The following is a 14,700-nucleotide window of genomic DNA, read 5'->3' on the forward strand; positions in this document are numbered from 1 at the left end:
GCTCTGTGATTGGCTGGCATCCAGTTTAGGGTGTACCACGCCTCTGGCCAAGTGACAGCTGGGATTGGTTCCAGCCCCCAGCAACCTCAAATGGGATAGGAATCATAGATAATGAATGGATAGACAGATTTTTGCTGTCCTTTAATGCTTCTAATGCTATGAATTTTCTTTTCTTCACTCTGAGAAGCACTTTGCATTGTTTCCATGTATGAATTTTTCTCTGGGAATAAACGTGCCTTGCTGATTATTCCATGATTATGTTTGACTTGCTATGTTTAGGTTATTATATACCAGAAGGACATTTATCATTCTATGATGTATCTTTGTTTCTTGCTTTGCTTTTGAAGCACATTGGTCAGCCCTGACTGTTTTAAATATGTTACATATATATACAGCTGACTTGACTTTGGTCAAACACAAGGAAAATACGATCATTTATTAATATGATTTATTGCCACATTCCGTACACAGTGTGCATAACAATCATTCATCTGTCACTCTTCCACCGCTTTGTTTTTTGGTCAGATCGAACAACAGAATGATCTGAACATCTGAATGAACACAAACTCGATCTGTGGCAAATCAAAAAGCCCAGCTGCTTGAGAGGATCTGCATGATTATCATGAAAAGCCAGTTGTCCTGCGTAGAAAGGGGGTGGGCAACATGGTGGATAGACCAGATGTGAGGAGTTTCTACTATTACCACCACCAACCAGGGGCTGAGCTCAGCCACAACCCCACAAAAACACTAAAGTCATGCTGCCACTCTCTCTTTTACAACTCTCACACACTCACACACACACACACAAACACACGTTTGCAGGCACCGTTATACTGTTTGCGAAGAAACTATAGGGTTGTCTTGAAGAGAAGTCATCTACTGTGACTGAATTGATTCTGACTATGTGCAAAACTTTGTGGACAGCATCAGCCACTAGGAGCTGTAGCAGAAGGTTGTTTTGGCCATGCTCCAGTTTATATACTGAGAGTGTTGAGAGCTGGTACTAAAGTAACAGTATCTGGAAGGTTCTGGTTCTGGTCCTGACTGCCTTTACTCTGAAGGAACTTCTGTCGATGCCTCTCCTCCTGACGCTTCTTCTTTTCTTGCCTCTGCTGCTCTTTCCTCTGCTTGTTAGAAACCTGAAATTAAAGAAAAGAAACAATTTAATCTCTTTCCCCATACATGTATAGTCTCATCCATTGAGGGTTAAAATCCACACATGTAGTAAGAAAGAATGAACAATTAAGATAAAAAAAAACAAAGTTCATGTGAAATCTTAAAATATATCTAGGAAGTCAGTGGCCTGTTGCACCAGCTCTGTGCATTAAACTCTTGTATGAAGTGCTTAACCCCATGTTGCTATGTTGTAAACTTCAGTTATGTCATTGTTTGGTTGCACCACAGAGACATATGGTTCATTTTAACTATCAGAGTGAAACATCCCAACTATGAAAAAAATGTTGCAGAAATGATATTTTCTCTTTGTTTTGAAAACAATTTTTTCTAAACGGAGTTACAGTGCTGCCTCTCTTGTTTAGATGCTCTCAAGAGGCTAATGGCTAAAGTAACTTTCTTCAGCTGTTTATCTTCATACTAGGGATGCACAATATTGTAAGGATGATGTTGTCAATTAGCAGATTCACTTATCAAGTAATTATTGGTATAAATAAGAAAAAATGCAAATAAGAAATAAAAAAAATGCTGATATATCTGCTGTAAACCTTAGCCATATGCATGTGCAAATCTGTGGATATTTAGGGAGGACATACTGTGCTTAACAAATTTATTAGACCACCACCCAAAGTAAGGTTTATGCCACAGCTGCCCTAAATTAACAGCATTGGTAACTACCAAAATCATTTTATGTTTCTGCAATGGTTAATACACCAATATGTAGAAGCTCTTTAACCCAAATGATATTTTTAATGCTAAAATATTATTATTATTGTTATCCATGAATTTTCAAATTTACTGATTTACAAAAAAACTGAAAATATAGTAAAGCACATTATTATTTCTTGATTAATATGTCAAATTATAGCTATTTACTGTCATTCCTGACCAAAAAAATTAGTGTTAGTGGTTGAATGTTATGCTTGATTAATTTCTGACTTCTCAGAGAAGCCCAGTGAATTCAGTTTGAAATTCCTCATTCCTGTTTAAAATGGTAAAATGTGGAGGGCTCACTGAAAATGAAAGAGTTGCATTAAAGCACTTCATGATGCTGGATGGTCTCTGAGACAAATATGACAGGTGGTCTAATAAATTTGTTAAGCACTGTACCTACATTAGCTCATGTCTTTCCTTTGTTCTTTCTCATTCCTTAAACATTTAATTGTGTTCTAAGGATTAAAGTTTTAGATCTGAACCACATTTATACATTGGTATCAATATTGGCCTTAGCTAAAATGAATGAAGAAATATCAGCATATCAGATATCAGCAAAAAAAAAAAAAAAAAAACACTAACATTCACAGTAAAATTACAACTCCTGAGGGCTCTCAACCAAAACAACACAAAATGATGAGCACAGACCACTGCTGCCTGGCTCTGCCCATCTCTGCTGTTGCTTGTTTCAGTTCTGTTCAAAAGAAATGACCCCTCCTAAGTTTTATTTACAAAACATAAAACAGACGTTTTGTTTTCATTCAGAAATGTCTCATAATAAGGGAGAAATCCATTTAAAAAGGCACTTCCCTGTTCTTGCTGGAAGCTGTCCCCACATGCACATGCAGTCTAGCATCGCTTCCTAGGACATATATACAATATATGGACAAAAGTATTTGTCCACCTGGCCATTACACCAACTTAATGAGTTCTTTAATATGGATTTTTCCCCTTTTACAGCTATAACAGCTTCCACTCTCTTGGAAGGCTTTCCAAAACATTTTGGACTGTTTTTGTAGGAATTTGTGCCCATTCACTCTGTAGAGCATCTATGAGGTCAAGCACTGATGTTGGACCAGAATACTTGTTTTGCAGTCTCCTAGCAGTTCATCCCAAAGGTGCTCAGTGGGTTGAGGTCAGGGCTCTGAGCAGGCCAGTCAAGTTCTTCCGCAGTGCTCATCAAACCATGTCCTTATAGTCTTTGCTTTGTGCACTAGGGCACAGTCATGCTGGAATAGAAGAGGGCCTTCCCTAAAGTGTGGCCACATTGTTGGAAGCATCGCATTATCCAAAATGTCTTTGTGTGCTGAAGCATTAAGATTGGCCTTCACTGGAGATAAGGGGCCTAGCCCAAACCTTGAAAAACAGCCCTATACCATTATCCCTCCTCCACCAAACCACAGTTGGCACAATGCACTCAGGCAGGTAACGTTCTCCCAGCACCTGCCAAACTCAGACTCGCCCATCTGACTGCCAGACAGATTCATCACTCCACAGAACACGCTTCCACTGCTCCACAGTCCAGAGTTGATGTGCTTTACACCATTCCATCTTCCGCTTGGCATTGGTGATGTGAGGCTTGTGTGCAGCTGCTCTGCCATGGAAACTCAACCCATGAAGCTTCTGCTTCATGGTCTTTGTGCTCATATGAATACCAGGGGAAGTTGAGAACTCTTCAGCTCTGGAATCAGCAGAGCGTTGGCGATGCACCTTAGCAGTCATAGACTCTACTCTGGGATTTTATGTTGTCTTCCACTTTGTGGAAAAGTTGCTGTTGCTCCTAAACGCTTCCACTTTCTAATAACATCACTTAAAGTTGACTGTAATATATCCAACAGGGATGAAATTTTATGGGCCGTTGTATTGCAAAAGCGACATCCATCACAGTGCCACGCTTTAAGTCACTGAGCTCTTCAGAGCGCTTTGGATCAAAAATGTTTGCAAATGGAGACTGCATGGCCAGGTGTTTGATTTTATACACCTGTAGCAACGGGTCTGATTGAAATGCTGGAATTCAATTATTAACAGGTGTGGCCAAATACTTTTGTCTATATAGTGAACATAAGAACTTTAGGTCAGTTTCAAACCTGGACTGCCTGCTTGAAGATTACAACCTCAGTACATGAGGCATGCAGGTAACCATTAGGCCACCAGGGTACATCTCACTATGTTTTTAAAGTAAAGGAATTCTCAAATTCAGAATAAATGTGATTAAAAAACTTCTACATTAATCTATTCTGATGGTTTTAAACTATTTGACCAAGTTGACAAAGAACTAACTTTAATCAGAAAATCATATAGATTTATTTGATGCTTTGTAACTTCCCTCTGTTGATAAAAAAAAAACATTTAAATGGTTTCAAAGAATGAGAAACACTCTGCCTGATTTGCACAAGTTAATAAAAGTTGTGAGGAATCTCACATATTGTTTTGACAACTTCAGCTGTCATTTTAGTTATCAGCCAAAACAAGTGAGACAAACTGTCATCTGTCTTGAATGGATGGATTAGAAATTAGTTACCTTTGGTTTTTGTACATTGCTGCCCTCTGCAGACTGTTTTTGTTCACTGCAGTCTGCAGCTGCAGCTCTGCAGGCTGCACAGGATCCTGAGTCACACTGGCCCTGGCAGGACTGACCCAGCATGGAGCCAACAAGCCACTCAGCATTGATGGTTGCTGCGCTCAGCTGGAGCAGGTTCTCCTCATCGCCTGAAGATGGAAACATTCAAAGGAACATATAAATAAGACTTTTAATGTGCTATCATTACTGCTCATATCAAGCAAGTAGTGTCATGGACTACAGGCTGAGATACTTGTGATAAAAGTAGGAATTTAAGCTGAATAGACAAGTTAAAATCCAACATGCTTGGGCACTTTCTAATTAAACTGGTTCCTAGTTTTACACTTTTGCCCTGACAGTCTGATTCTTCCTTCTGCTAATGAGTCAAGAGGAACTTCTGACCCTGGATTCCTCGATTCTTGATGGAGCTCAGGATCACATTGTCCTCCTCTGAGGCTGTTTGAGACGGATTTTTCTGTCTGTCCCTCTGACCGTCACCAAACTCACGCTGTTGTCCTCGTGAGTTCTGCAGATTCTGGAAGTAGAAAAAGTCAGAAAACTTCAGACACACATCAGAAGTGAATGCCTCAAAAGATGTACAGTCACACTGGTAGTAATTATAACTTCACTTACATGACAACTTGAAAAAGTAATTTATCTTCAACAGATAAAGCAAACACAGTCTTAAGCTTACAAGTGTTGAGGATTGAAAGATGCACTTGAAACATCTAAAGGTCAGGAATTCACTGAATAACTGAAGCTACCGTAAAATGAGAGGTAGTCCATTGATTTCCATAATGTACAGTATATTGGCAGAAAGGCAGCTGTTCAGCCTGTCAAAGAGCTCGTATAACAGGACTAACATCATCAAAGTGTTGATGATCTAGATGTACTTCCTTTTGTATTAATGCTTGAATGCAGTAGATAATAGTGAGGATGAGGGCCAGTAAGCTCTCTCTTACTTCTATGCGGAGCTGTGCAGGACTCTCAGAGTTGTCCCCGATCCGCCTCACACTGTCATAATGATCTCCATAACGGTAGGCGATGTGTAGCTCTCTGCACACCTGCTTCTCTGCACCGTTTATCTGCAATGAGAAGGTGTGCCAAAACAGTATTAGATTTCCCATCATAACAGCCCCTCAAACTATGTGATAATACTTGAAGGTCTCTGCCTGTGCCTTGCTTCCTACCTCCCACAGTGGCGTGTTGAGCTGATGGATGACCACTTTCACCTGTTGACTGCGAGCAAAGGCAACAATAGCATCATTGCCAGCAAATGTACCGGGCTGGGAGAGGTTGGACACTGGAGGGAGGGAACAAAAACACATTACTCACGAGGTAATCTCAACCTGTGATCACACAGCATTTCCTCTCGGACTTTGAACAGTGTCATCAAAACAGATCTAGAGATAACATCCTTATCATTTTCATTCTTTTAACCCTCTAGTTTCAGTTCGTCACATTTATGAATTTATTACAAAAGCAGAATATTCAGAATTTATTGCAATGTGGGCATTTTGAATTAGCTGTAACCACTGAGCAGATGACTTTGGGAAACGAATGGATAAACTGTTAGAGTAATCTAGTCTGCTAGTTATAAATGCATGTGTCAGCTTCTCTGCATCAGATATTGAAAGACAGTTTCTTCTTTCTGAAATGTTTTTCAAATGGTAAAATGCAGATTTTGTGATTTGATTAATATGGATTTTGATATTCAAATCACTCTCCATGAAAACACTAAGATTGTTTGCTTCTGTGTTGTGGGTTAAGGAGCTGGAACTGAGATGAGCAGTGATTTTCAGTGAAATAAGTCATTCTGTTTTGTCTTTTTTGAGTTGCAAGAAATTCCCTGACACCCACAGGTTCATCTAAAAATTGATTGAAGATAGTGAAATGTAAAGTTGTGTATCATCTGCATAATTGTGGTAATTTATTCTGTATTTCTGGAGGATAAATAGGAGTGAGCGTATGCAAATTTTTATCCATAGTGGTCCAAGATCAGAGCCTATGGGTTCACCACATTTAAAAACCATTATATTTAAAGTCTCCAAAGGACACAAAAAAACCTTCCCTGGAGTTAGGTTAGGTTAGGTTTAAAACCAATTTAGGGCTGTACCAGACAGGCCCACCCATTCCCCCAATCTGTTAATTAAAACGTTGTGGTCCCCTGTATGAAAGGCTGCTGGGAGAGCCAACGGTACAAAAAGATAGTTTGGTGGAGTCCATCTTTAAATACAATAAGAATGCATCATGCCCTAGCGCCAACATAATCCTTCTGTGGAGATCTGATTCAAGAGATGTGCAGTCTGTGAATTTTACCATAATTTAAATCATCAGGACTTAATCACAGAATAAATCAAATGCACCTGCAGATGTACAGCATTTAACTCTATTAAAAGAAGCATGTTGCAAAAATGATTTAAAGACTCTTAACTTAATTTGTCCTCTTATTTTCTCTAAAAATAAATAAAAACTAGGCTATGAAAAGATATATATACATAACTTATCTTATGCATAAGACCTGGTTTTTAATGGTACATTTTTTTTTGGGGGGGGGGGGGGGGGGGGTCTAAAGCTTCTGTTTTTCCTTCTATTGTCCATAAACAACCATAACTGTTTGATTTGATCTTTAACATGATTACCCCTTTCAGGTGTCCATGATATCTGTTTGAGGAAGTTTGATAGGAAATTAAATTAATGTTTAAATAATTTTCAAGGACAGCACAAGGCTTCCAGAACATTTGCTCTTTCTCTTACATTCCATTTGTTTCCCATGACTGGACAATTGTTTCAAGTTTTATCAGGATGCATAAGAACCCTGAAATAGTCAGGGTCTTTATCCTTTCTACATCTACTGAGAAGGAAAAATCAAGCATCATTCAACTGTATTGACTCAATTGCAAGCCTTATGAGTGGCCACCAGGGGTCACTGCTTAGTCATGGTCAAATTCCTTTCACTGAACTTCCATCAAAGAGTAAATTCACAAATAGTGACTAGTTATGGAGTCAGTTGTAAATCTTGATGTGACAGTTTTGTTTTGTATGATCAATTACATCAATATTAACTACTTGGTCTTATTCTTACAGTGCTGTGCAAAGGGAACATCATCCTCCACAAAAGGTTCAAAGTCCTGTCGATGGGACATCATATACTGGACAGTCTCCTGTCTAAGTCGCAGGTGACCCCGGGAGTGACCCTCTAACTGGTCGCCTAAAGCTCTGAACAGGCAGTTCCTGTAAGAAAAACAGACAGTGACTTGTAAATTTACACAGTGACTCATTAAAAAAAGTTTCCTGAAAGAATAAAGGGGGGTCTTGTCTGTTAATCTCAGAGGCTTGTACTCTTCTATTACAGACATTGGAGTAGGCATTTATTGCCAAGTTTTTAGATGGTAGCCTAGAACATTTGCTTAAGCTGTCATCCTCTTCATCAGGCTCCACAACAGTCCTCAATTAGGAAAAACAACTGATAGCTAATCAATTCAAATCTCATTTTAATTTTTCACTTAGCCAAGAGACCTGATTGCATTTTCTTGGATTTTTTTCTATCTTAAAAAAAATCATAATTCTAAAATCATAGTTCTAATAACATTTGTCTTTAACAGGCAGAAGCGTAACGCTGCAAAATGTGCTGACTGTTGGCTCAGGAGAGCTAAACTTGGCCCTTAAAGACATTATGTCCTTAAGTGTATAACAGGAGACTTTTTTCACTGATGGTAAAGAACAATACAAAAGATAACAGTGTGCTGCAAGACTCCAAAATCTTATTTTTGAAGTTACCCATCTCCGGGGACTTCTCTCAGCTTGAGTCCGAGTGCCTGAAGCTGATTGGAGAAACTAACAAACTCTGCTCCCTCATCACACTCCTGGGGGCGGTTCTTGCGGTCCTTTGCAATGGCCCGTCTTGTCGCTCGTTCATCTCTCTTTCGTTCCAGTTCGCTCTTTTTGTTGCTTCGCACAGGTTTCTGAGTCTGTTTCCTTGACATGTTGGCTGCAGTTCTGTCCGTGGGCCAACAACAACCAAATATGTCTCCTTACAGTAAAGACTTGGCACTTGCATCAAACACTGCTGCACATCTGGAGCCTGAACAAAAACAAAAAAACAGAGGATGGAGATGAAAAGTTTTCAGAAAAGGTACAGAAAAAAAAAAAACATATCATGGAACAAGAGATGCACAGATTATGAAATTTAGGGAAGGTAATCTACTGTTGTTGAAAATAACTATTAAGTCTAACACTTTTCTTCTAACATTTTCTTCCACATTTGACCATGAAATCAGATCAGAGTCTGTCTCACGGTTCAATTCTTCTGCCCTGTAAAAGATCAGTAGCTAGATATGGACACGACAAATAATCACTGATAACTGATATCTGTTCATGCCACATAATTTGACCAATTCTTGTAAACAGGGCTGATATCAGCACAAACAAATGTTAAGCCAATGCAGCCAATGTTTTATGAAGTTTGAAAAAATATAAACAGCTGTTGTACCTACTGAGGAGATAATCTGCAAAATTAGGGCCGATACCAACATAAGCATGTTAATATGCATTTATTGGCAATGACTGATAATAATACATTAACACTGTTCTTGCTATGAACTTTTTATGGGATGAGGGGTAAATTTAAATGAGCTCTAGCTTCAGCCTTCACCCTTTCAGTTACCTTGGAAGATCAGAAATTTCACCTCCATGTAAACTGCTTTGTTTGTTGTAAGTGCACCCAAATAAATTTAATTCCTTCATTAATTTAAATTCATCAGGGAACTTGACACGTCCTGGTGAAATCCTTAGAACACAAATTCAGGTTGTAAATATCTTTATAATTCTTCAACACTGTGTATTATAATAATAATACAATATTTGTTTTTTTAATGATTAGTAACACTGAAGAGTGCCAGGCTTTAAAGAACTTATATCTATTTCATAAGACAGGAGCATGGAGGAGGGTGGATCCATCAAAAAATTGCAAGCAAGCATTCCTAATGTTGTTGGACAGTGTGTGGGAGTTGGCTTGCATTTCTCATGACTGAAACCATAGATCACGTATTAGATTGGGTGCCAGAATATGTTACATTCGTCCACCAAATCTATAACTAAAAGTGTTAGTTGACTCCATGTTTGCCATGTGGAAGACTAGACTAAGGCTAGATTGAAATAGGTCTTTGGTAATAAAAACTTTGACAAAAGTAAGTTTTGTTTTAGTCAGAGACTAGAAGATTAGGGCTGGACTAGTTGACATTTAAATTCCACAATATTTCTTCACTGTGCATAAGGTCAGTAAAACACGAGCAGCAACTGGGATTGGGAAGAATGCAGTCAAGCTATGTCAGTATTTTCTTTCATCTTTTAATTTTAATTGTAGTATTGTAACATGACAAAAGGTAAAAGTGCCATTAGTGAAAACAAAGACAAGCACGGAAAGAAAACACAGGACAACAACAGCATATGACATGAGTTACATATTGAAAGTACAGCTAAAGAGAAGTAAAAAATATACAACCAAAAAACTCAAGCATTAATAGTGATAAGATGAAAATTAACACCTGATAGAAATGGATGCCACATTAAAACTAAAACCCAAAAGACAAAGAAATGCATTAGTAATATGAAGGAATATGTTATAGTTCGTTTATCCCTCCTTTACACTTCTTTAGTGGTTATTTTGTGTCCATTTTTGTCTGATATTTAAAGTTTATTTTATGTGGCACTATTGGCTTTTACAGCAAATGAGATGAAAGGTGTCTGGTTGCTATACGGGGGTAAACTGCAGAGTGGGGATAAGTTATAAATGTTGGTCTGTGGAATTGAGAAGCTTGAGAAAATGAGCCCACTGACTATCAAACTGTTCAATATGAATTTAGTTTTTTGCCTCGACTTCTTCCATTATGACATAATCTGAAAGTAAATTTTGTCATTGGGTTTTCAAGATATTTGTCCAGTTCAAAATTATGTTTTTTTTTGCCAAGATAAACAGCATTTTCTTCAGTGTATTTTAAAGTGATATAAATATCTATAGTGCAATAATATGAGAGTTTTACTTTCATATTAAATTTACAAATTGGCTTACTTTTTTATTGGCTTATATTTTGGCTCATTTAAAGTAGTTGTTTGATTAAAAATAAAAACTAAAAATTAAAGGACTTTTTTCACTTGAGCTGGACTAAAATGTTTTTCAGTTTTCGTTTATCAAATTAGAGTAAAACTTTAGAGAGTGAAAATGACTAAAATGTGACTAAAATTAAAAGGTATCTTTATCCAAACACTACGACTAAACCTTAATTCAACATAGCTGCTACACTCTACACTGGTGACAGGGAATTTCACTTCGGAGTCATATCAAAACTGGTGTCATGTGATTACTGCAAGCGTCTTATAAATGATACGAATTCTTGCATTTGAACTACTTTACAATGATCACAGTTGGACAGTAATTAGTAGCCCAAGGCTAGTTTTCTGAATGTCTTGAGCAAACTGTCAAATGTTTCAAATTTAAATAAATAACAAAAAAAAAAAAATACATGAATCACGCTGATGTTCAGTGTAACCCAGCCTCAACACTGTTACATGCCTTTAACATCATGGTGTATATTCAGAACAGAATATTACAGTGGCATGACAGTGACAAACGTTTATCTAGCAGATACGAAACTGTTTTGATGTTAGATTTTAGTTTCATATTCGAGATAAACTGTGGCATGAACGACACGGAAACAAAACCAAGACTGTTGTTACCCTGTTCCTCCTAGCATTATCAATGGAGTTATATATCATTACAGAAAATTATGTAGGTATCTAACTAGTTAAAACTTGTAGTGGCGACGTCACACCAACCCGCACTAAGTAACGTTACTGTTTACAAGACAAACGGAGTCTCATCAGCGGCTAGCTAGCTGTTAGCTTACAAGTTCGGCAGCTAGCGGCTAGCTAGCTAGCATTCATCGTCTGGATAACGACGGTTGTTACATAACAAACACTAAACCTCCTGCTTATATTATTTCATTCATAGTAATAAAACTCATTAAAATGACACAAGTGATTGATTGATGCTTACCTTCAACAAGCTGTGTTTAATTAGATATGACAATGTTTCGCTATTTTGGCTCAGAAGTTAAAGGTAGTGATTGTCCGTTTTTGTTTACAAATGAAGTTCCGCATACGTATGTATACGAACGTCAAAACGTACGGAAGGTGGGATGGGCCAAACTGCGCAGGCAATTAAAAATTGTAGCAGCAGTTTTTCTTTGAATAAGGACGAAATATCTGAGTTCAATTCACCTGTTTTTTTCCAACAAATAACATCTATCGATATATCTATTTATCCGTCTAGGGCAATTCTAAGAGGCCCTTCTCCATGTGGCTAAAATGGACAAAATATTGTGTTTATTGTGGACAAATTAACAAAATATTTCAAAGACTCTCTTATAACCTTTTATATCCCATTCATTAAAATATTTGGACATTGAAAATTCAAATCCTTTAATATTATTGGCAGACATCCAAAGCCGTTTTACTGTTGTCATTTAAATTCTTCTTTTCAATATTATATTAAAAATCAAGATCAACAAAGTGACCATATATGGTTCCTTGCCTGTTCATGACACAGTTAATCAAGTTTCCTATGGTTAAGTTTTCATTTTGCTCTACCTTGTGATTATTTCCTGTTTTATTTTGTATTTTACTTACCCCTGTCTCTGTCTTTAAGATCCTGGTCTTAATGTGTCAGTTCCACCCCTGATTACCCTCACCTGTGTCTCATTATCCTAATTGTCTGTGTATTTAATCCCAGTGTGTTCTCCCTCCTGTTGCCAGTTTGTAACATTCTCCTTTGTGCGACCTTGTTCCAGCCTTATTTTCTAGTGTAAGACCCCAGTTTTGGGTCTAGTTTGTGTTTTTTGACTCTGCCTTTTGTCTGCTCCTATGGATTTGTTTTTTAAATAAGTATTTACTTACATACAAAACGTTAATTAAAACAAAATACATACTTTACACACATAATTATTTCTAGGTACACACTAAAATTTAAAGAGGAATCAATATGTTGCCTCTTGATAAAACTTAGGACAAGGGGCATGAGTAGGGACAGGTCAAACCCAACAGAGTCATCTGGGATGGCTGCAGTGTCCCCTGACTGGCTCGGGGACATCAGAGTTTGTGAGGCTGTCTTAGATTCCGATCTCCTGTAGAGGCAAGACATGACTGGCTTCAGGTGGCTGTATGAGAACTGGTGGTATCACCAGTCTTCCTTATAACTCCAACATAAAACTTAAAAGATCACAAATATGAAATCACCAAATTAATTTTTGCTACCATAAGACTCACGGTAAAAAAAAAAAAAATCAACTGACATTTGCCATTTAAGTATAATAAAAATGTAACAAGGTTGTAAAACTGACCAAAAATCACACCTATTTTGCTATTTATATCTTGAAAATGTATATAAATTAGTTAAATTTAACAGTTGATCACCTTTTAATGTTTTACAGGTCTGTGATAACATCTAACTAAATCATTGAGTACTATTATTCTATAATACAGAAGCAATTTTTAAAAGGAAGTTGACCCCAGGTGACCATACAAAGCTCCTTGCTCTATGAAGCCAGAGAACTAAAGAACATACAAATGTGAAGTATAGCCTAAGTACACAAATACCCAACAGCACTTGCTCATTAGCTCTCAGGAAAGTGTCATAACTAAAACTCACCACATCATATTTTAAACTGTCTCTATACTATGACTCTTTTTCTCTGTGTCATTCTAATTTAACTCTTTTTGTCATTGATGTGTTAAAAATTGTATAAGTATGATAGTATGAAAGAAATGGTCAATTAAATTTGATAACATATATGCTAAAGCCCATGATAAAGTATTTAAGAAATGCCTCCATGCCAGGTGGAACTTGTAAAGGTAAAAAGTACGTATCACTGTTAATGCAATATCAATTTTTCTATTTCTTCCCACAGATATTCACCAGTTATTGTTTCACTCTGCATATAAGGATCTATCTAACTACCAATCTATCAACAGCAACAGCAAAATAAGCTGTGTGGCATTGGCAGAGAAGATTTGGCAAAATTTTCATGGGCGCAACCCACATACTCAGCTCTGCTGCTCACCCCACATATGCATGCTCCTTACAAATGTGGCACCAAGGTTGTTCTAGTTAGCACCTATACCCAAGGTGGGGGAGTGTAAAATTGCCTGATCAGGATTGGTTAAGACTTCACATTGTGGTAGTTTTATGTCTGGAGTTGTATTTAAAAATCATCATTAAATAAATAAATGATAAGTGAAGAGTAGTCTGTTTTAATATGTTTGTAAAAATGTATGACGCTCACTCAGCCCGAAATCTTTCCGTAAAAAAGTAAAATTAACACTTAAACTAATAAAAACCAAAGTAAAATGAAGCATTGTCATAAAATAAAAACTAAACTAAACTAACAAACCAGCAATCAAAACTAACAAAAACTAAATTGAAATCAAACACAGAAAGTGAAAACATAATAAAAATAGAAACTAATGAAAGATCCAAAACTATTATAACCTTGTGTGGCAGCCTTTAAAAGGGAAATAAACAGGCTTTCTAACGGTATAAGCTTTATTGCCAAGAAGATTTGTTACAACAAAAAAATAATCTGCCAAACACAAATTTCCTTATTTTTTGGGCTAAGTTTATATTTGGATACGAAAACATTTTTAGGGCTCTGGTGTTGGGGCCAGGGGCAGGTGATTTTGATCTTATTCACTCTTGCCCCTTTTATTTACATTCAGAATATGCATTTTAATCACTGAAAAAATTTTTACACTTATACCTCATACTTCATCTTAAGGCCCATTGGAGCACAGGCCCCAGGCAGCTGTCTAACTTTGCCTAATGGTAAAATCCCTCAATACTACCTAACTCCATAGGTCTATAATGAGCATACAATACATGGCTGCAATTTATTAGTGCAGGTAGATCAGCCAGTGCTGTTCTGTTTTTATTCTACCTCTGCCACTTTAATTCCAACTGAACTGCTTTTCCTGTCATAACACTTAACTCCACACTTCTGTGATTGCTTGATTTTTAAATATCTTAAGCAGCATCACAATTCTAGTGGAGTAAAATCCCCCCTCACTGTGTTCTTGTATATGGTTGAATCCTATCTATCTATGTGATGAATGTGACGAGTCAAAAAAAAAGGCTCTGAGTCATTTTATATTGCAGACTGTGACTCAGGACAAGGTAGGAGGCTGAGCTACGTTTTTGAAAG

General features: G+C 37.2%; 1 protein-coding gene across 2 annotated transcripts; it reads right to left on the bottom strand.

Moving 5' to 3' along the window:
- Positions 1-433: 433 nt before the first annotated feature.
- otud3 (OTU deubiquitinase 3) lies at positions 434-12,196 on the bottom strand. 2 transcript variants are annotated; one of them, XM_041798588.1, is made up of 8 exons: positions 12,134-12,196; positions 8,228-8,531; positions 7,533-7,681; positions 5,638-5,750; positions 5,410-5,532; positions 4,850-4,982; positions 4,409-4,596; positions 434-1,139 (listed from the first exon to the last, which is right to left on the bottom strand). In XM_041798588.1, the coding sequence occupies exons 2-8, from the start codon at positions 8,431-8,433 to the stop codon at positions 975-977; spliced, it is 1,077 nt and encodes a 358-aa protein (XP_041654522.1). In that variant the 5' UTR covers positions 8,434-8,531; positions 12,134-12,196; the 3' UTR covers positions 434-974. The 2 variants fall into 2 exon arrangements, with proteins under 2 accessions (XP_041654522.1, XP_041654521.1); XM_041798587.1 differs by lacking the exon at positions 12,134-12,196 and adding an exon at positions 11,502-11,602.
- Between the last annotated feature and the right edge of the window lie 2,504 nt (positions 12,197-14,700).

Source organism: Cheilinus undulatus, linkage group 11 (assembly GCF_018320785.1).
Source record: "Cheilinus undulatus linkage group 11, ASM1832078v1, whole genome shotgun sequence".
NCBI lineage: Eukaryota > Metazoa > Chordata > Actinopteri > Labriformes > Labridae > Cheilinus > Cheilinus undulatus.

Excerpts from the sequence above, each read along its gene's own strand:
- otud3 (XM_041798588.1), bottom strand. The coding sequence starts at position 8,433 with ATGTCAAGGAAACAGACTCAGAAACCTGTGCGAAGCAACAAAAAGAGC. Across the intron at positions 7,682-8,227 it reads AGAGAAGTCCCCGGAGATGG|GAACTGCCTGTTCAGAGCTT; the intron begins GTAACTTCAAAA and ends TTTTTCTTACAG. Across the intron at positions 1,140-4,408 it reads GCAATGTACAAAAACCAAAG|GTTTCTAACAAGCAGAGGAA; the intron begins GTAACTAATTTC and ends CTTTAATTTCAG.